General features: G+C 42.9%; 1 protein-coding gene across 1 annotated transcript in view; it reads right to left on the bottom strand.

Moving 5' to 3' along the window:
• The window catches only part of LOC106611816 (testican-1), a 334,714-nt gene that overhangs the window by 88,033 nt on the left and 223,119 nt on the right, over positions 1-23,562 (bottom strand). Inside the window, exon 4 of the mRNA XM_014212411.3 lies at positions 18,070-18,150. Within this exon, the coding sequence (XP_014067886.1) occupies positions 18,070-18,150 (81 nt within the window). The remainder of the gene's footprint in view (positions 1-18,069; positions 18,151-23,562) is intronic.

Raw genomic sequence — 23,562 nt, 5'->3', positions numbered from 1 at the left:
TCTTTCCGTGCCTTGTCATTTTTATTATCGAAGGGGTACTGTACTTTGGTGACCTCTGCATAGGGGAAAGCCATGGAGCAGGGGCCAAAGAGGCCTCTAAATTTGGGTGGGGGAGGAACTCTGCTGCCATTGTTGGGCTCAGGGTCTTCACACCTCTCACTTCACACTTCAGTGCTAATTAATGTTGCAACCGGTTCTGTTCTTTCCTAACAAGCTTGGTAGCCTTTTAATCTTTTAACTTAGCATTCAGTACTTATAAAGTTAACTATCTATAGATTTCTGTGATGTTCTTTTCCATCTAGGCTTTCAAAGTAGTTTCAGACTGAACATTACTTACTCAGTTCAAGGTTGGATGATATTTTAGGGTTTCTGTTTTGCTTCTTTTGATAGTTGTTGGTTTGTCAGACAGTTTGCTGGATAGTCCTTGGCAGTAAAAATCCTTGGTTGTAAAAATCCTTCGTTATGTTGTTGAGGGTAGTATTCTGTAATAAAGTTAACCCTAAATCCATCTCTCTTTTTTTAAGCTGAAAGATTCAGGAGCTCATCGCTCATCTTGCTTTCTTTCATCTGTTCATCTCTCTTTCCCTCTCCCTCTATCTCTCTCTCTCAAATTCAAATGGCTTTATTGGGATGGAAGGTGTTACCACATACAGTACAGACACATATAAAATCAATGATGATGCAGAAAGATAATAATAGGAACAATAATAATACTCAATGAGTAGTAACAATTAACCAGACACCACAGTAAGAAATGAATGAGGACAGTAATGAACTAGTGATAAAGACACAGGTAGCCATGGTAATGCTCTGGTTGGTCGTTCCACTGGCTGTCCCTACGGGTGTGGCAGGAAGCTACATATTTTGCATAGCTAATATGCATAGCTAATATGGCACAAAGGGGTTTTTCTCCCAATAGACATTGGATTTTCTCCTTTTCTGTTTTGGTAAAAAAAAATGTATTTGTTTTCAATTTTGGGAAAGAAAATTCCCCGTAAGTCTGTATAGTTCTGGTAGTGTAGAATAAAATGCAGCTCTGTCTCGACCTCTCTCTGAGACCAGAGTGAGCACAGTCTCTATAGCCAGCCTGTTCTCTCTGGGTAGCCAGATCTGTCTGTGATGACCGGTCTCTATAGCCAGCCTGTCCTCTCTGGGTAGCCAGATCTGTCTGTGATGACCGGTCTCTATAGCCAGCCTGTCCTCTCTGGGCAGCCAGATCTGTCTGTGATGACCAGTCTCTACAGCCAGCCTGTCCTCTCTGGGTAGCCAGATCTGTCTGTGATGACCGGTCTCTATAGCCAGCCTGTCCTCTCTGGGTAGCCAGATCTGTCTGTGATGACCAGTCTCTACAGCCAGCCTGTTCTCTCTGGGTAGCCAGATCTGTCTGTGATGACCGGTTTCTATAGCCAGGCTGTCCTCTCTGAGTAGTCAGATCTGTCTGTGATGACCGGTCTCTATAGCCAGGCTGTCCTCTCTGGGTAGCCAGATCTGTCTGTGATGACCAGTCTCTACAGCCAGCCTGTTCTCTCTGGGTAGCCAGATCTGTCTGTGATGACCGGTTTCTATAGCCAGGCTGTCCTCTCTGAGTAGTCAGATCTGTCTGTGATGACGGTCTCTATAGCTAGTCTGTCCTCTCTGGGTAGCCAGATTTGTCTGTGACGGACGGTTTCTATGGCCATGCTGTCCTCTCTGGGTAGCCAGATTTGTCTGTGACGGACGGTTTCTATGGCCATGCTGTGCTCACTGAGTCTGTACATAGTCAGTGTTTTTCTCCGTCACGACAGTCACGGTGGTTAGTCTGCCACCATGTGTCTTCCCAATAGGAGATATTTTTTTATTTTTGCTTCGTGATGATTTGGTTGGGACATGTTTTCTGAGTGCTGTCCTGAGGCTTGAACAAATCGGAATGTGATGAACCCATCAGAATGTGATGAACAAGGTCGTCTGCGCCTGATAAACAAGTAGAGAGGTGGAGAGAGACAGATGCTAAACAAACGAATGAAGAGGATCTGTGTGAAACGAATCCAATGATTACTCATCAGAACCGTCTCGATAAAGGTCTGTAAACAAAAACCTTGTGTGTTTGTGTGTGTCTGTGCGTGTGTGAGGCAAAGTGGGTTAATGTGTGAGTGACAGCTGTCAAGAGCCAGAGACAGCACCATATTGAGGGAAATCTAATCTGTTACCCTGTATCTAATAACCAACATACACATCCCCAGCACCCCATATCCCCCTCCACACAACCATCTCGCCTTGTCCAGTTCTCTGACTGCAAGGTTTATTGCATGACCCCAGTCAGTGGATGGGCACAGATGGCACCGAGTAGGCAGGTACAGTTAAGATGAGGGTGACCATGGACAACAAGAGGGGAGGAGGGGACAATGTCATATTTGCCTTTAATTCACTATAACACTGCATATACAGTACTGTCCTTTTCATACTTCCATCTATCCTGTAGCTTAAAATGCATTTATAGATCTGTCTATAGAGAAACATACAACATCTGCTTCTGGTCAAAGTCTCTATTCCAGACTAATGATAAATGTGTTGGGGGAGAAAGGCAGTGGTGTGTAAGTGGCAGGGGAACAGGTTTGTGTGTAGAGTCTAAGGTGAGGTATATTGCAACCATCAGGGTGTGTGTGTGAGTGTATCAGGTCTAACCCTGTCTAGGCTGGCTGTCCATCTGGCAGGCAGCTCTCTGCTGGCCGACCCCAGTCACCTTGACCCTCCAATGGGCCGCCAGAGCTCAGAGGCCTGGATGGGACTGGAAGGCTCCAACACACACGTACTGTACATACACACACACACGACGACACACACACACACGACGACACACACACACACACACACACACACACACACACACACACACACACACACACACACACACACACACACCCCCCCCCCCCCCCCTTTTTTCCTCCGACACACATAAACAGACAGGTTAGGCTAATCATTAAAGCGTTGGTCTATCATGGTCAATGGGCTGTAAAACTGAGAGCTAATTTGATGGCAAAGTTGTTTATCCCTGGTCCTCTTCTCACAGTGAGTGTCTTGCAGAGAAAGATTGTCTGTGCATTGGAGGAGGCCTTCACTTAGTCGATTTCACAAATGAATTGGCAATTTACCTGGCTGAGAGCAGCTCTCTTGTGGCTGTTCATGTTTAGCGCCTATACACTGTCTAAGTGATGTCAATATGTTTCTTCACATCTGTCACACACACACACGTAAGCAGACAACACGCGTAAGCACAGGGAGATGCACACACACAAGATTTTGTACACACAGGAATATGTACGTACACGCACACACACACACGTGGCACCAGTGGTGTAGTGGAAGGTAAACGCAAGTAAACACAGTTTACCCACATTTTGGGGAATAATGCATTGAAAGTATAGGGAGCTTTCTAGAGTATTTTTGTACCACTACAGTACATGGCAGACACACAAACACATTTTTCTCTCTCTCGCTCTATCGCTCTCTGCTATGCTATGCTATGCTATGCTATGCACTATTCAGAATGAGAAAGAAAAGTACATAGAAACCACATATTTCTTCTAACATTGTTGTATTAGTAACAAAGGACCCAAATCCACCCAGTTCAGTTCCCAATATGATGGCTGAAGGCTCTATATGCTTTATTGATTGACCTTGAATATCCTCCCACAGGTGTGCTCTCTGACCCCAGCCACGATGACCCGAGGGAGAGCAGGGCAGGGAGAGACGCCCCTCGGCTACTGTAAGGGTCAGAGATCACAGTGATCACACCGTGGCTTGCACACAAAAATAGCATGAAGTTCTTTCGTCAACTCGTACAATTGGATAGGTACAAACTCTAAAGCAGTTCATCATCACTCATCCAAACATATTATTGTACCTACAGTACACCAGATACCCCGATGTTACACTTGACATATTTAGGACAGTCCTCAGCTTCTAATATTTGTAATCCTGTTGTTGTCCAGTGGTTAGTGTGGTCAGAGGAGCTGTAGCATCAGCGTGTTCAGAGTTCATGAGGACTTATCGTGTTTAATAATGCAGTTCCCTGCTTGGCTCTGGCCTCTGAAGCATAACAAACCCTCTAACCTCCCCAAGAGGACCAGGATCATCAACGCCCCCCCCCCCCCCCCCCCCCGGAAACAACTGTATGCCGAGGGGAGTGTTCCGAGGGGAGTGTTCTGACCCCAAATGAATAGCTGCTCAGTTGTACGCGGAGTGTGTGTGTATCTGTTAGTCTGTCTGTGCATGCATGCATCGGTGTGTGTGCCTATGTCTGTCACAGCATCCACCATTCCAATCCATTCAGGCATTGCCTCGTGTGTGTGTGTGTGTGTGTGTGTGTGTGTGTGTGTGTGTGTGTGTGTGTGTGTGTGTGTGTGGCGTGCATGCGTGCATGCGTGCGTGCGTGCGTGTGTGCGTGCATGCATGCATTTGTGTGTTTATGTGTGTGTCCCTGTCCCTTCAGGCTTAGTGTTGTCCCCTCCCTGTGTGTGTCGAGGCTGGCAAGGTTACCGGCAGGGGGGGACGTTAATCCGCCTCTGCTCTCCACTGACACCATCGCCACGGTTTCCTGGCTCCATGGGAACCAGAGAGGGCCGGAGGTGTTGGAGAGTTCTCAGTTAAAAGAGTAAACAGTGTTCCCGGCAAGAGCTGCGGTATTCCATTAAAGAGGAGGGAGCAGAACCACTGAGCCTCTTAGCAGACTGGGCAGAACCTCAGGAAAACAAACACTTTCTGGTCCACAGCTGACTCGTCCTATAGGCTAACCGCGCATAAAGGTATTGATCCAGTTAGTGAGGATAGGAATCATAATGATTGAGATACCTTTAGTCTGACAGGTCAGCTCAACATCAATAAGTCAGATGAAATAACCATTAGCTGGGCTATAAAGCGAGAATAGCATTTATATTACGATTGTTCTTACTAGCATTTATTTTAAAGCCTATTCTTCAAGGCTTAAAAATCCTTCTTTAACCTTTCTATGCCCCTTCATCTACACTGATTGAAGTGGATTTATTTAACAGGTGACATCAATAAGGGATAATAGCTTTCACCTGGATTCACCTGGTCAGTCTATGTCCTGGAAAGAATTCCTAATGTTTTGTACACAGTGTAATTGGTCTTATTAGCATTTCTATTCAAGCCTTTTGTCTTGGATCCATTACGGCCCACACTAACAGGTTTGGCAACTTCATAATCAGGTATTCTGCTCCCCTCTTCTCCTCCTTTGTCTGTCTGATAGAATGGAATGGCAGCCATTAACAAGGCTGGCCTTGTCCCTGATAGTTGCTTCATGCCACTAGCTGTTTTCTTTTGTTCTCTTTTTGTTGTTGTTGTTTTGAAGAAAGGATTAAATAAATGGGTGCTTGAACTGTTCCCCACAGGACATTTCTGACTGTAATTTAAACAATTTGCTTTACTTTGAGCTTCTGATACGCTAATTAAAAAGGTGTTCTCTTCTTTCTCACCTGGGGGAGAGCGAGAGCGAGGGAGTGAGAGGGAGGAGTAGAAACACAAACAACTTTTTGAAGAAAAGAAAAGCCCCTCTCTCTCTCTCTCTTTTCGTTAGTAGGATGTCCACAGGGTGTGATTCTGTTTGGCCTACAGTAGCCCAGGGTGTGAGGGATGGATGAGGATAAAGGGAGGGAGAGAAGAGGATAAATGATAGAGGGATGAAAGACCAGGGAGAGCCTCTGGGGTAGACGAGCAATTGAACAGAATTAACAGGCAAGAAATGAAATATTGAATCCGTGGTGGTGTAATATTATTCTGCATGTAATTGAAGAATAGCTGAGATAAGCAGAGGGCATTTCAGTCCACATGTCGTAGAGAAAACCAGTGGCTTATGGGGAAATATGTGTCTGATGCAATGAGGAAGCCTCTAGTTCTAACAGAGACAGCGAGAGAGAGAGAGCGTGAGTGAGAGACCGAGAGAGAGCGTGAGAGTGAGAGAGAGATAGAGAGGCCCCAAAGCCCAATTGAAGAGTACTATCACTTTCAAAGCCTGAATATTCATCACTGTCCAACTCTCCTGGAAGCAACATGCACACACATGCACGTACGCACACACACACACACACACACACACACCCACACACACCCACACACCCCTCCACAGACACAGTGGCTTTGCTAGAATATACCGTTTTTTTCAAGGTTTTGCTCAAAGGAAACCACTTTAAAATAACATTTAACGAATGCAAAATAGATTCTTATAATACATGGCCTTCGGGAGGCAGCTTCAAAGCAAAAGACAAGTTTACACTTCTGAGGGACAGAGGGCACAACTAGTTAATGTAGAGTGATGCTCAACTAGTACACAACTAGGAAATATGACAAAACACATCTGCTTACACAAACACACACATGCACATAGATGCTTTGGTCCCTAGGACACATCTACCTCAGGTGAGATATGAGGGCTGACATTAATAACACACACACACCGCCTGTTGAGTTGGCTGTAATCGTTTGTCACAGTAGAGTTATAGGCCCACATTTATAACCATCATAACGGGCAGAAGAGAACCTCTTACATATTTGAAGAGGGAGAGATGTCACATCCCCTGGGACACATGATATTGCAGTATGATGAACGGCAGAATACATACACACATGAACGTACACACACACACACACCACACACACACACACACACACACACACACACACACACACACACACACACACACACACACACACACGGCTTATTGGCTCTGTTAGAATAACATGCCATTTCATTAAATCAAACGTCTCCACTACTGTTGGGTGGTATATCTTATATACTGTATACCATTGAAACTATTTCAATAAATCTGAATATGTGGAGCTAATTTTTAAGTAAATACCTGCAGTCAACTTGTGCAATACATTAGGAGATAAAGCAGATCACGTTCTTCATTTCACCTGTCACATTATTTTACATTATGAAGCTTAGCGTAGTTCCACAGAACATTTGAGCCAGTCACGTGTTTGTTTGTAAATAGCAAAACATGAGAAAGCGGGAGCTGGTGAGTACAGCTGTGTATTTGGTTTAACTGGCTTGTTAGCCATGGCCGGTTACAGGCATAGACGACATTGGGGCCCCCAAACAAAAAAAACTCAGTCAGGGTCTCAACTTACTATTGAGAGTAAGAATAGTATTATACACCAGGTGCATAAGCAGTTTTTCTCTTGTTATGTCAGTCACTGACAGTCACTCAATTAACCATGTCAGCTAACACTTTCTAGATTGGTAGTTAGTCTAGCCAGCTATCTAAACTTGTAGTGATCATGGCCAAATGCTGACTGGGCAGGCAGGGCATTTGCCCAGAGGCCCTGACCTCAAGGGGGCCCACATTGATTTTGTTATTTATTGTCACTCAGATATCATAGTAACATGGCATACCATTGCAAAATGTGTAGAATTGCAGGAAATTAGCTTTGAAACTGAATTAATTTTCTCTCTGCCCATGTCAAAATTAATAGAATTTAATGAAATGTGTTATAAAATTGCAACGTTTTCTTTCTGCCCATGGCAAAATGTGTAGAATTGCAGGAAATGCACTTTAAAAACTAAAAATGTTCTCTCCAACACCTAGAGGGGGCCACTAAAATGTTTTGCCGCAAGGTGGGGGCACCCAACCAAATCTCACTTAGTGCCCCCAAAAGGCTAGAGCCGGGCCCTCTAGTTAGCTAAGTAAGTGGCTGAATTAAAATGGAGATGGGCATCATATTGTGTTAGCTTTCTGCCGTGTTTGAGAAGTCAAAGCTCTTTGGATGAGTTATTGTACAGATGCCACTGCTATCTTGATTTCCTTGTGTTTTTTATCTTCTGTTCTCGGCCAGTCAGTCTGCTCCTCCAGACTGACGGGCTCCTCCAAGCAGAGCAGGCAGGCCCATTTCCCTAGCGGCTCCAGACTCCACACAGACACAGCGTGTACACATGCTGACTCCAGAGCCAATACTGTTCAAAACTTTGTTCATTTGCATAATGTCTCTCGTTCACATTTGCTTGTAAATGTCCAAACTCACCAAAAATGACATCTGGACATGAGAGAAGGTGACACACACGTCTGGCGAGTTGCAGGCACCGAGCTCCAGCGTGATGACTCAACCACGATTTAGGACATTGTCCGTATGGCTGACCATATGTGGTCTATCACAAGAGTCAAACACCCCTTATCTGTGGCTTTCTCCGGGGTGTGACGTTCCCACAGGCCCCTGGGAGTACAGACACTGTTGGAGGAGTGAATTAACTGATCTTGTTTGGTTTGTTTCAAGAGGTTTGTAAAGAGCTTCAAACATTGATGTGTTCTATTGTGCCGTAAGTGCTATGGGTTTCTTTACTGTGTTCATCTGTTTGTTGGAAGGCGAACAGTTCAAAGAGGGAGCAACACAGACGTAAGCTCCTATCCTTTAAATAAGAGTTGTAATGATTAGATCCAAGAATGCGTGTGATGTTTAATAATGCCTTTTGTTTATTGTTTTGACAAAGCAAAGTGATTTTAATTAGACGATGGGAGATACTGAGAGTTGGCGCTCTGGGAAGAAAAAAAGATGGGCTGAAACTGTTCATGGAGACTCTGTTTTTACGTATGAGAATCCTGTATCCGTAAGCCTCCTGTGTGTATTAGACACAGTATTGTCTCTTGGAGGTTATTCTGAAGAGACATATAACCACGTTAGTGTTAGCCTATCAGTGATGGTCATTAACTCTGTTGTATTGTGTAATCTATTCCATGTACACTGGAATTGTTTGAGTGTCAATTATTTAGTGACTAATAAATCGTATACGTTTATTTGTGAAAATGCATTAATCGTTTTAAAGAGTAATTCTTTGATTTGACTTTGCATTTATAATTTAGTAGGTCTATTGGTATATGTTATCTACCCTCTACACATAGCATTCCATTATGCATAGGTCCTAACTACATCTATGGCTAAGATAGACTTGATCAATTAAAGCTTAGAGTATGATTGCAATAGACAGCTCATAATTCCCATAAGCCTCTTAATAATCACATAAAGGTATCTTAGAACAAATGTAATTCTAGTATCCGAGTGTTGATGCGCAGACTTGCAAGCTGGCTCGATTCATTGGTATACGTTTATGCCCTATAGCCATATAGTCAGATTGATGAATGTAGTTTAATATTATTCAACATAATTTTAACCTCCTACACCTATATACAGTGGGGAGAACAAGTATTTGATACACTGCCGATTTTGCAGGTTTTCCTACTTACAAAGCATGTAGAGATCTGTAATTTTTATCATAGGTACACTTCAACTGTGAGAGACGGAATCTAAAACTAAAATCCAGCAAATCACATTGTATGATTTTTAAGTAATTAATTTGCATTTTATTGCATGACATAAGTATTTGATACATCAGAAAAGCAGAACTTAATATTTGGTACAGAAACCTTTGTTTGCAATTACAGAGATCATATGTTTCCTGTAGTTCTTGACCAGGTTTGTACACACTGCAGCAGGGATTTTGGCCCACTCCTCCATACAGACCTTCTCCAGATCCTTCAGGTTTCAGGGCTGTCGCTGGGCAATACGGACTTTCAGCTCCTTCCAAAGATTTTCTATTGGGTTCAGGTCTGGAGACTGGCTAGGGCACTCCAGGACCTTGAGATGCTTCTTACGGAGCCACTCCTTAGTTGCCCTGGCTGTGTGTTTCGGGTCGTTGTCATGCTGGAAGACCGAGCCACGACCCATCTCGCGATACATGACCCCATCCATCCTCCCCTCAATACGGTGCAGTCGTCCTGTCCCCTTTGCAGAAAAGCATCCCCAAAGAATGATGTTTCCACCTCTATGCTTCACGGTTGAGATGGTGTTCTTGGGGTTGTACTCATCCTTCTTCTTCCTCCAAACACGGCGAGTGGAGTTTAGACCAAAAAGCTCTATTTTTGTCTCATCAGACCACATGACCTTCTCCCATTCCTCCTCTGGATCATCCAGATGGTCATTGGCAAACTTCAGACGGGCCTGGACATGCGCTGGCTTGAGCAGGGGGACCTTGCGTGCGCTGCAGGATTTTAATCCATGACAGCATTGTGTGTTACTAATGGTTTTCTTTGAGACTGTGGTCCCAGCTCTCTTCAGGTCATTGACCAGGTCCTGCCGTGTAGTTCTGGGCTGATCCCTCACCTTCCTCATGATCATTGATGCCCCACGAGGTGAGATCTTGCATGGAGCCCCAGACTGAGGGTGATTGACCATCATCTTGAACTTCTTCCATTTTCTAATAATTGCGCCAACAGTTGTTGCCTTCTCACCAAGCTGCTTGCCTATTGTCCTGTAGCCCATCCCAGCCTTGTGCAGGTCTACAATTGTATCCCTGATGTCCTTACACAGCTCTCTGGTCTTGGCCATTGTGGAGAGGTTGGAGTCTATTTGATTGAGTGTGTGGACAGGTGTCCTTTATACAGGTAACGAGTTCAAACAGGTGCAGTTAATACAGGTAATGAGTGGAGAACAGGAGGGCTTCTTAAAGAAAAACTAACAGGTCTGTGAGAGCCGGAATTCTTACTGGTTGGTAGGTGATCAAATACTTATGTCATGCAATAAAATGCAAATTAATTACTTAAAAATCATACAATGTGATTATCTGGATTTTTGTTTTAGATTCCGTCTCTCACAGTTGAAGTGTACCTATGATAAAAATTCCAGACCTCTACATGCTTTGTAAGTTGGAAAACCTGCAAAATCGGCAGTGTTTCAAATACTTGTTCTCCCCACTGTATGTATAACTTTATGAGCTGGATTGCCTGTCTTGGCATTTAATTTATTTTTGTTTGTGCTCATTAGCATATTTAGCTATTAGCCTCTATGGAAATGTTTTATTACTTGTGCTAATGTTGTTAGCATTCTGGTAATAGACACTCAATGGGCTTTTTTGTGTTTTTAGTGACCCCTTGTGTACTAAACCGGTAATACTGTAAATCCTGGGATGAGAAAAATACGGTATGACGAAATGAAAATCTGAATACCGCACAACTCTAATAACCACCCTTGTTGTGTGGACCGTAAACACACAAGGTCAAAGGGCAGCGAATCATATAGGAACGGATGATGTAATTTACCTAGAAGGCCTTGCAAGGGTGGGTCAGAGTGAGTGAAGGGAGCGTTACAGCGTTTCACTAATTAACAGTTGAGTTGAGGTATTTTACTGTCTTAATGAGAAGACAAGTTGTAGACCCCTGGCTCTGACTAGCTCTGTAGTCTGGGCTCCAGTGCTGGGTGAAGGCTGAGTGAAGGCTGGGTGAAGGCTGGGTGAAGGCTCAGTGAAGTCTGGGTGAAGGCTCAGTGAAGGCTCAGTGAAGGCTGGGTGAAGGCTGGGTGAAGGCTGTTTGACTGTAAGTGTTGCAGTGAAAGTGAAGGTTAGCTGTGTTCTTATTACACACAGAGCTTGGATCTATGATCCTTCAGCTCTCTACAACTACCTTAGAGAAATAACGTGACCCCAGAACACACACCAATTACCTCTCCGTGTGTGTGTGTGTGTTTATGTGTGTGTGCATTTGTGTGCGTGCGTGTGTGTGTGCGTGTGTGTGTGAGTGTTTGTGACAGCTTAACACCTGACTCCTGACTCTTCTAGTCATCCTTTAATATTCAAATTCTCCAGGAACACACACACTGATGCAAGATGAGGACCTGTCTGCGTAGGCTGTGTTCAGACCATAGCCTTTTCCTCAGTGTCAGATATAATTGCCCAGCGAGGTTGTGTTTTCTGTATGGCTGCCAACATCTGATGTTCTCTCTCTAGAGTGCAATCCATTTATCTGATCCATGGTGTGTGTGCGTGTGTAGTGCAGTTGCAGTTTTGTACACTGCAATCTAGAACCTAAAAAGGTTCTTTTCTACTTTTAAGAACCCTTTTGGTTCCAGGTAGAACCTTTTCTACAGCGGGTTCTACATGGAACCCAAAAGGGTTCTACCTGGAACTCAAAAGGGTTCTACCTGGAACCAAAAAGGGTTATTTATGGGGACAGCCGAAGCACCCATTTGGAACCCTTTTTTCTAAGAGTGTATGTGCCTGCATGTGTGTCGGTACATAAACTATAAATCCATGTCCCCCTGAATATGTCTGTGTGTGAGTGACACACACTTCTTCATGTCTGCTTCTGGAATATATTTTCCTTATTCATCTTTGTCTGTCTCTTTGTCTGAACGTGCCAAATAATGCTGTTTGTCCTGTCTGTCTGCACTCTGCCCTCCCTCCTGGTGTTAAGTGGCCCTGACTCTTTGCATGCGCGTCTAGTTCCAGTCACAACACAGCAGTGCACCCTGGGAGAGCTTCCTATTGAAGAGCAGCAGGCTGACATACTGTCTGGGATGCAACATACAGAAGTAGGAGTCAACAGGGGTCGCACCCAAAGCACTGTGGCAGGCAACATCTGGAATCACTGCCTGTGTCCCACTGAGCCCTCCAGTTTCCATTTGCCATGTGTTAAACAGGACCAGAGCGGCTGAGCTATGGCAGAGCTGTGAGCCAGAGGCCATTCTGACTCGGGCTGTATGTTTTTCCTCCAGAGACAGTCCTGGGGTTTCAGCCACCGCCATTCTGGCTCCCACAATCACTCTAGTTGCAGAGCACTGATCAACAGCCATTATGAATTCTGGCCGGAATGATTGTTTACTTTTGGGGGGGGGGGGGGTTCTTTCTCTCTCTATTTCTCTTTGACTTTTTACACATTTTGTTGTGTTACAGCCTGAATTTAAAATGTATTAAATTGAGATTTGTGTCACTGTCCTACACACATACCCCATCATTTCAAAGTAGAATTATGTTTCTAGATTTTTGGTTTTTACAAAATAATAAAAAATGAAAAGCTGAGTCAATAAGTATTCAACCCCTTTGTTATGACAAGCCTAAATAAGTTCAGGAGTAACAAGTCACATAATACGTTGCATGGACACACACTATTTCAATAATAGTGTTTGACATGACTTTTGAATGACTACCTCGTCTCTGTACCCCACACATACAATTATCTGTAAGGTCCCTCAGTCGAGCAATGAATTTCAAACACAGATTCAACCACAAAGACCAGCGAGGTTTTCCAATGCCTCACAAAGAAGGGCACCTATTGGTAGATGGGTAAAAATAAAAGCAGACCTTGAATATCATTGAGCATGGTGAAGTTATTAATTACACTTTGGATAGTGTATCAATACACCAGTCACAACGAATATACAGAAGTCCTTCCTAACTCAGTTGCCGGAAAGGAAGGAAACCGCTCATGAATTTTACCATGAGGACAATGGTGACATTAAAACAGTTACAGAGTTTAATGGTTGTGATAAGAGAAAACTGAGGATGGATCAACAACATTGTAGTTACTCCACAATACTAACCTTAAATGACAGAGTGAAAAGAAGGAAGCCTGTACATAATAAAAATATTCCAAAACATGCATCCTGTTTGCAACAAGGCAATAAAGTAAAACTGCAAAAAAGGTGGCAAAGCAATTAACTTTTTGTCCTGAATACAAAGCATTGGGGTAAATCCAACACAACACATCACTGAGTACCACTCTTCATATTTTCAAGCATTGTGGTGGCTGCATCATGTTATGGGTATGCTTGTCATCGGCAAGGACTAGGGAGTTTTTTAGGATAAAAAGAAATGGAATAGCGCTAAGAACATACAAGATGAAAACCTGGTTCAGTCTGCTTTCCAACAGACACTGGGAGACAAATTCACCTTTCAGCAGGACAATAACCTAAACCCCAAGGCCAAATATGCACTGGAGTTTCTTACCAAGACGACATTGAATGTTCCTGAGTGGCCTAGTTACAGTTTTGACTTAAATCGGCTTGAAAATGGCTGTTTAGCAATGATCAACAACCAACTTGACAGAGCTTGAAGAATTTTTAAATTAATAATGTGCAAATATTGCAAAATCCTGGTGTGCAAAGCTCTTAGAGACTTACCCAGAAAGACTCACAGCTGTAATTGTGGCCAAAGGTGATTCTAACATGTATAGACTCAAGGGTGTGAATACTTATGTAAATTAGATATTTCTGTATTTCATTCTCAATGAATTTGCAAAAAAATCTAAAAACATGTTTTCACTTTGTCATTATGGGGTATTATGTGTACATGGGTGAGAAAAAAAATCTGTTTAATCCATTTTGAATTTCAGGCTGTAACACAACAAAATGTTGAATAAGTCAAGGGGTATGCATACTTTCTGAAGGGGCTGGTGAACCGTCAGTTTTTTTTGTAGGGGTGTGGGGCATCGGCGGGTTCTATGTACAGTACAGTGGACAGGGAGGGGAGCTTGGTTCAAACTTTCCTGGTCCATTAAAATGAAATAAAGTTTGTATTTTAATTATGTAGCTATTAGGCCAATAAAGGTATTTTTAAGACAAAAAAATTGTTCTCTCTGGAAGGAGTGGGGTGAAAGGTCATTCATATTAAAAGCCCAATTATTGTCTGTGAGGCGTCTCCGCATTGGCCTAAATAAACCAGGAAGTTCCATCAAATATTCAACAAGGTCTTGGATTTGCTCCTCTGTTCTGTCTCTGTCTGTCTGTTCTGTCTGTTCTGCCTGCCAGTCTGTTCTGTCTATTCTGTCTGTTCTGCCTGTCTGTTCGTCTGTCTGCCTGTCTGCCTGTTCTGTCTATATCCTTCCTTATTTTTCTCTCTGTCATGCCTCACTTTACTGCAGTCTCACTGTCTGTCCGTGTGTCTCTGTCTGTGTGTCTGTATGTGTGAATAACTGAATAACTGACCCATTTGTTTGAGTGTATACCACATGCAGCAGTCTGTTCCAACCCATTAGGGACTTTCTCTCTCTTGTCTTTGAAGCCTTTGAGTGATATCGGTTGAATGTCAATTCACAAGACAAAGGTAACCCAGGAAAAAGACAGAAGCGAAGACAACACACACACACAGACAGACAGACAGACAGACAGACAGACACGCGCGAGCGCGCACACGTGCACACACACACACACACACACACACACACACACACACACACACACACACACACACACACACACACACACACACACACACACACACACACACACACACACACACACACACACACACACACAGACACAGACACACACAGACAGACACAAACACAACCCCCATATCCCCCTCCACACACCCAAACACACACACACCCTCTGATTAAAGATGGTCGTGACCGGGATGTTCTAATCATTAGTGTCTAGCCCGCCCCCCTGTAGTGAAACAAGCAGGATAGAGGATAGCCATGTAAAGGCCTGAAATTCAAAGAACCCTGCGAAAATAAATGAGCCTGATAAGTATTCTCCGCCATGTTCTGTGTAATGCATCTGACAGATAGGTTTCTGAAGAACCACGAGAGCCGGGAGCTAAAAGGCATCTCTTTCATGTTAGCATACACACACATGCAGATATTACTGGTGAGATACACTACTGTTCAAAAGTTTGAGGTCACTTAGAAATGTCCTTGTTTTGAAGGAAAAGCAATTTTTTTGTCCATGAAAATAACATCAAATTGATCAGAAATACAGTGTAGACATTGTTAATGTTGTAAATGACTATTGTTGCTGGAAATGGCTGATTTTAATGGAATATCTACATAGGCGTACAGAGGCCTATTATCAGCAACCATCACTCCTGTGTTCCAATGGCACGTTGTGTTAGCTAATCCAAGTTTATAATTTTAAAAGGCTAATTGATCATTAGAAAACCCTTTCGCAATTTTGTTAGCACAGCTAACAGGTTGTCCTGATTAAAGAAGCAATAAAACTATCCTTCTTTAGACTAGTTGAGTATCTGGAGCATCAGCATTTGTGGGTTCGATTACAGGCTCAAAATGGCCAGAAACAAATAACTTTCTTTTGAAACTTGTCAGTTTATTCTTGTTCTGAGAAATTAAGACTATTCCATGCGATAAATTGCCAAGAAACTGACGATCTCGTACAACGCTGTGTACTACTCCCTTCACAGAACAGCGCAAACTGGCTCTAACCAGAATAGAAAGAGGAGTGGGAGGCCCCAGTGCACAACTGAGCAAGAGGACAAGTACATTAGAGTGTCTAGTTTGAGAAACAGACGCCTCACAAGTCCTCAACTGGCAGCATCATTAAATAGTACCCTCAAAACACCAGTCTCAACGTCAACAGTGAAGAGGCGACTCCAGGATGCTGGCCTTCTAGGCAGAGTTCCTCTGTCCAGTGTCTGTGTTCTTTTGCACATCTTAATCTTTTCTTTTTATTGGCCAGTCGGAGATATGGCTTTTTCTTTGCAACTCTGCCTAGAAGGCCAGCATCCCAGAGTTGCCTCTTCACTGTTGACGTTGAGACTGGTGTTTTGCGGGTACTATTTAATGAAGCTGCCAGTTGAGGACTTGTGAGGCATCTGTTTCTCAAACTAGACAGTCTAATGTACTTGTCCTCTTGCTCAGTTGTTTACCGGGGCCTCCCTCTTTCAGAAACAAGCACATTTCTATGTGACCCAAAACTTTTTAATGGTAGTGTATGTGCAAGTTCCACTAAATTAAATACTGCATATTTTACATTCCAGAAATAAAATAAATGTAATCTAATTAAATGTTTTAAATTAAATTGTCTATGCACACAACATTACTGAGAGCATGTCAGCCCACTGTACCTACACCAGGTTGCTTAGGGAACCTCAGCCCACGCTAAGACACCATACGATACAAATGTCACATCTGAAAGATTCTTTCCCTATGTTATTACATGCTAAACACTCCACACTGCTATGAGGATTTTTGCCTCCGCCAGTTCGTGCTACTTTAAAGGTGCTGTGCAGTCATTTTTATCTCAATATCAAATCATTTCTAGGTAACAATTAAGTACTTTACTGTGATTGTTTTCAAAACAAAATTGTCCAAAATAAGCAAAAATTGTTTCTTAGCAAAGAGCAATTTCTCAAGCAAGAATTTGGATTGGACTGTCTGGAAGTGGTCTGAGTGGGGAGGGGAAAACTGAAAACTAGCTGTTATTTGCAGATAGGTTTGGAACAATCTTTCTTATTGGCCTATTAACTAATTTCTTGTCTGGTGATGTCACCTGGCAGGCCAAAACTCCATCCCACCAAACAGCTCTTACACTAAAAGAGCATTATTATAATTTTCACAATTTCACAGTATTATTCCAACCTCATAGTGTGGCAATATACAGTGAGCTCCAAAAGTATTGGAACAGTGACATTTTTGTTGTTGTTTTGGCTCTATCCTCCAACACTTTGGATTTGAAATGTGTGCTAGGAATATGGGACCAAATACTAAACTTTTGACTACACATATAAGTAAATTTGTCCCAATACTTTTGGTCCCCTAAAATCGGGGGACTGTGTACAAAAAGTCCTGTAATTTCTAAAAGTTTCACCCGATATGAATGAAAATACCCTCAGATTATAGCTGACAGTCTGCACTTTAACCCCATATTCATTGCATCATTTCAAATCCAAAGTGCTGGAGTAAAGAGTCAAAGCAACAACAAAAATGTCACTGTCCCAATACTTTTGGAGCTCACTGTATATAAAAGACAGGTAAATCACGTTTTTGACTGCACTGAGCCTTTAATTCTCCATGTTAGTCCCTGCTTTCATGTTAGCCTTGACTAACACGCTACATTACTACCTTTATGTTAGCTTCCGCTAACGCACCATAATACTGCTTTCATGTTAGCTTTGGCTAACACGTTACTTTATTACCTACATGTTAGCTTCTGCTAATACACCATCCTACTGCTTTCATGTTAGCCTTGGCTAACCCGCTACATTTAGCCTACGCTATAACACCACTCCTTTGATCCTCCAGTGAGAATTAGCTACACTGCAAGTTTATCTACCACAGATGACAGCCGTGGGCTGAGGTTATCACACACACACTCACAGAGAGAGACAACACCTGAAAGCTCTACTGGCAAGTCATGACACAGCCTAAAGAGCTCTAAACAGCACCTGAAATAGAGATTTCAGTTTACAGAATATTCCTGTTTTCTTTTATTTCACCCACATGCCGATTAAAATCACTTCTCCACCGAGGACAGACTGACTGCATCAGTGTGAATGGCTGATGATGTAGAACTCACCCTCCTCTGTTCTCCTCTTCCCTGGGTTGGAGTGGACTTTGGTTCCAGGTTCCCCATGTCTCCCGGGCCTCGCCTCTGTCTCTGTGAAGCCAACACAACCAGCGGAACCATCAGAACCATTTCAGCCATCAGAACCATTCACAACCATCACAACCATCAGAACCATCACAAACAACCATCACAACCATCAGTCATCAGAACCATCACAACCATTACAGCCATCAGAACCATTCACAACCATCACAACCATCAGAACCATAACAACCATTAGCAAAGAAAGATACAAAAGAACTGATATACTGTTATCACCCAAAATGCAACGAAGGAGGAAAAAATGCATCCAAAACTGCACACCAACCCATAACCAAAGCACACAATACACATCCACACACACACACACCAATCCCTCAAACCCAGCAGACATGGATGGCATTAGCAAAGCCTTAGGGCTAAATACGGATCGAGCGGAACTAGCGAACAAACAGAACGATGTGGTGAGTTTTTCATCTGGCGCTGTGGCACCGGCATTAACGAGTTGTGATGATTTAATCTCCTAATTCATTCCAGACTGTTATTTATTAGGCAGTGGGCTTTTTACGAGGCGCTGACAGATCCCCTCTTATTCTTTATCCTTCACTCTCTCCCCTGAGGCCCGAAATAAATGCACAGACGATTTATGAGAAACGGATGGAGAGAACGAAAGGAAGAAGGGGGGAGGAGAGGAGAGTGGCACAGGAGTGTGGAAGGGCAGTGCTGGTTAAGGTCTATGGCCAGGGGTCCCAGGAAACAGCTGACTCGTATAGGCTACACTACGCCAATTTTTATATTTACTCTCTTCCTCTAACTCTCTCTCTTTCATCCTCCAATTTCCATTCTTTGCCCAGCCTCTATTTGTTTCTTCAGTCTTCTATTTATTTTTCTCATTACAGCCAGTCGCTTTGTAGTCCCCAACTTCATCTCCAGAAGTTCTCTATTTTCTCTCCCTCTTCGGCCTGTTCCCTCACTCTCCCTCCTATCGCTACAGTGATATTATTCTTCCTCCTCTTCCTCTCTCTCTACAGTGAAATATTACTCTGCTCTCTCGCTCGTTGTCTCTATGCCCTTCACTGTCACTCAGACATCCTGGCATTTGGCCCGATGGCGTGATCCTTGCCAAAAAACTATGGGGAAAATACCTCTGGCCATTACTCAGACATTTATTCACCTTGATTCTCTATCTCCTGTTTTTGCATTGGGTAGGAGAAAAGGGGAGAGAAGGGGAGGAGTGGAAGAGACAAATAAACGAGAGGAAAGGAGGAGAGGAAGAGGGTAGCAGGAGAGGAGTGGAAAAGAGGATAAGAGTAGGAGACAAAGGAGGGGAGAAGGAGAGGAGAAGGTGATCTACCTATTCTCTCTCTCGGAGGCCAGTTGTAAACCACTCAGGTTATGTGTGTTCATCTGATCCTCTCTCTGTCTGTTGTGTTGTTTACACTCTGTGTTAAAACAGCAAGTGCAGCAGCACTTCTACACCATCCACCCTGTTGTTCATTTTGGTTTGGGGTTTTGCTTGTTGTTGGTTTTTGTTTTCCCATTGCAAATTGATTGCGCTGCACTACACTGTAAAAATCAATTTCATCACTGCTGCAGTACTTCTCCACCGAACCCTCTCTGCTACAGTACTGTATGTCCCTTCCATCCCTGCCTCCCTCCCTCCATCTCTGTTATGTTCCCTCCATCCCTCCACCTCATACTCATCTCTCTCTCTTTAAAAAGGAATTAAATTACTTAGCAGACATGATTGGGCAGTTTGGGCTGCGAGAACATAAATTGCTAATACCATTGGTGTGTGTGTACGTAGCGACCTGAATTCAGTGAGTGTGTGTTAGTGATAGATCATGCAGAGCGGGCTAGATAACAGCTCAGGTCACTGCTGTTGATACAGAAACCTATTAAAGTCTGTAATCAATGAGTGGCGAGAGCCTGGAGAGCAACACCACAACCCTCAGCGCATTAAAATGAAATTAGATAGTTGTTCTCCACTCAGCTCCCGCTCTGTTTAATACATCTCAAAGCCTCTCATAGACCTGTGGAGCAGGTCTTGTCTGTTGTCCTCTCTCTCTCCCTCTTAAACAGGAAGTACCCGTGGTAAGGACTGTTCAACACTGGTCTGACCAATCGAAATCTACGCTTCAAGATTGTTTTGATCACACGGACTGGGATATGTTCAGGGTTGCCTCTGAGAATTGTATTGACATATACACTGACTCGGTGACTGAGTTAATCAGGAAGTGCATAGAGGATGTTGTTCTCACTGTGACGAATAGAAATTATCCAAACCAAAAACCATCGATAGATGGGAACATTCGTTCAAAACTGAAAGCGCAAAGCAATGCATTGAACCCCGGTAAGGTGACTGGGAACATGGACGAGTACAAACAGTCCAACTATGCCCTCCGTAAGTCAATCAAACAGACAAAACGTCAGTACAGAGACAAAGTGAAGTCGCAATTCAACGGCTCAGACACAAGACGTATGTGGCAGGGACTCCAGACAATCATAGATTATAAAGGGAAACCCAGCCACGTCGCGGACAGCTAAACACCTTCTTCGCCCGCTTCGAGGATAACACAGTGCCGCCGACGCGGGCCACTGCCACTCACGAGGACTGTGAGCTCTTGTTCTCCGTGGCTGACGTAAGTAAGTGTCACGCCCTGACCTTAGAGAGCCGTTTTATTTCTCTATGTGGTTAGGTCAGGGTGTGATGTGGGGTGGGCATTCTATGTTGTTTATTTCTTTGTTTTTGGCCGAGTATGGTTCCTAATCAGAGGCAGCTGTCTATCGTTGTCTCTGATTGGGAATCATACTTAGGCAGCCCTTTTTCCACCTGTGATTGTGGGATCTTGTTTTTGTGTAGCTGCCTGTGAGCAGCCCCAGAACGTCACGTTTCGTTTTTTTCTCCTGTTTTGGTGAGATTCATTTTCATTAAAAGATGTGGAATTCCATGCACGCTGCACCTTGGTTTATTTATGATCGGGAGTTTGAAGATAGCGAACGTGACAGAAAGACTGAAACTCAGGTATCTTATGGTAAGCGGGGAAATAAGTATAGCCAGTTACAATTGTGATGGCTTAGCAGATCATACAAAACTAAGATCAGCATTTATCTGGCTAAAAGAGAAAGAATATAATATCTATTGTTTACAGAAAACTCACTCTACAAATATAAAGGAGGTTAGATGGAAAAAGGACTGGGAGGGAGATATATTTTTGTCACAGGCAAATAAACTCAAAAGGGGTGATTATATTAATTAACAACAATTTTGATCCGATTGTGCAAACTGTGCAAACAGATCGTCAAGGAAAATGGATCCTTTTAAATATGCTAGACCAAAAACAGATCTGGCTAATTCATCTATATGGGCCAAATAATGATCCACAATTCTTTGAAAATATACTGTATATAATGATCTCACAAGCAACGAATGAATCTATTATTAGGATGGGAGATTATAATACTGTTTTATGTACCTCAATGGATCGTAAAGGAAATTACACTACAAACTATCACCCTCAAGCACTTAAGGAGATCACGAATATCCTGGATACATTAGAAGTAGTGGATATATAGAGGCTGAAAAACCCTTATCTAGTGAGATATACATGGAGGAGGCTTAATCAAGCTAGCCGTCTTGATTACTTCCTGGTCTCCTTCTTGCTGGCATCAAAAGTAAAAAATGTATTAATAGGAGACCGAATGTGATCGGACCACCATCTAATTTGCATCCATATAGCTCTTACAGAATTTCCATGTGGACGGGGATATTGGAAATTCAATCAAAGCCTATTGGATGACAACTTGTTCTTAACTGAGACAAAATAATTCCTAACTGTCTTTTTTCTGCACAACATACAGTACCAGTCAAAAGTTTGGACACACCTACTCATTCCAGGGATTTTCTTTATTTGTACTATTTTCTACATTGTAGAATAATAGTGAAGACATCAAAACTATGAAATAACACATATGAAATCATGTACTAACCAAAAATGTGTTAAACAAATCAGAATATATTTGAGATTCTTCAAAGTAGCCACCCTTTGCCTTGATGACAGCTTTGCACACTCTTGGCATTCTACTCAACCAGTTTCTTGAGGTAGTCACCTGGAATGCATTTCAATTAACAGATGTTCCTTGTTAAAAGTTAATTTGTGGAATTTCTTTCCTTCTTAATGCATTTGAGCCAATCTGTTGTGACGGGGTAGGGGCGGTATACAGAATATAGCCCTATTTGGTAAAAGACCAAGTCCATATTATGGCAAGAACATCTCAAATAAGCAAAGAGAAACGACAGTCCATTACTTTAAGACATGAAGGTCAGTCAATGCGGAAAGAGCAGTCGCAAAAACCATCAAGCGCTATGATGAAACTGGCTCTCATGAGGACCGCCACAGGAAATGAAGACCCAGAGTTACCTCTGCTGCAGAGGATAAGTTCATTAGAGTTAACTGCACCTCAGATTGCAGCCCAAATAAATGCTTCACAGAGTTCAAGTAACAGACACATCTCAACATCAACTGTTCAGAGGAGACTGCATGAATCAGGCCTTCATGGTCGAATTGCTGCAAAGAAACCACTACTAAAGGACACCAATGAGAAGGAGAGACTTGCTTGGGCCAAGAAACACGAGTAATGGACATACCGGTGGAAATCCGTCCTTTGGTCTGATGAGTCCAAATTTAAGATTTTTGGTTCCAACCGCCATGTCTTTGTGAGACGCAGAATAGGTAAACGGATTATCTCCGCATGTGTGGTTCCCACCGTGAAGCATGGAGGAGGAGGTGTGATGGTGTGGGGGTGCTTTGCTTGTGACACTGTCAGTGATTTATTTAGAATTCAAGGCACACTTGACCAGCCTGGCTACCGCAGCATTCTGCAGCGATGCGCCATCCCATCTGGTTTGCTCTTAGAAATAGTAAAAATGAAGAAAAACCATTGAGTAGGTGTGTCCAAACTCTTGACTGGTACTGTAGGTACAGCAGATCCCCTTATTGTGTGAGACACTTTTAAATGTAGTTTTAGAGGCCATTCAATACAATACTCATCATTAAAACAAAAGGAGTTTAGGTCAAAAGAGATTAGACTAATGAAGGAAATAGAGGAAGTAATAGCGCAGGTGCAGTGGTTCCTCTTTAAAAGTTATGTCATACTGAGGCACACCCGGCTGCGAGCTGCTGCAGCATTCTGTGGCACGTCATTTCATTCTCAGCCATTTCTTCTGTTACTGCAAGTTATTAATAGTTTGACCACCAGACAGCGTCTTTGAGAAGCATTTGTTAGTATTCCGTATTGGCATTACCAGAGAATTTAAAACCTTTTTTGTAATAACATAGTATATGGGATTGATTTTAAGAAATTTGGCTTAATTAATACGATTAATATTATGGTGTTTCCATTCATAGAAAAATTGTCCGTTTGTAAATTCAGACCGTTTCGCTCTCGGAGCACACACTGGAC

This window comes from Salmo salar, chromosome 09, assembly GCF_965601325.2.
Source record: "Salmo salar chromosome 09, fSalSal1, whole genome shotgun sequence".
Classification (NCBI taxonomy): Eukaryota; Metazoa; Chordata; class Actinopteri; order Salmoniformes; family Salmonidae; genus Salmo; species Salmo salar.
Note: the sequence above shows the minus strand (reverse complement) of the source record. Positions and strands in the feature narration are given on the sequence as shown.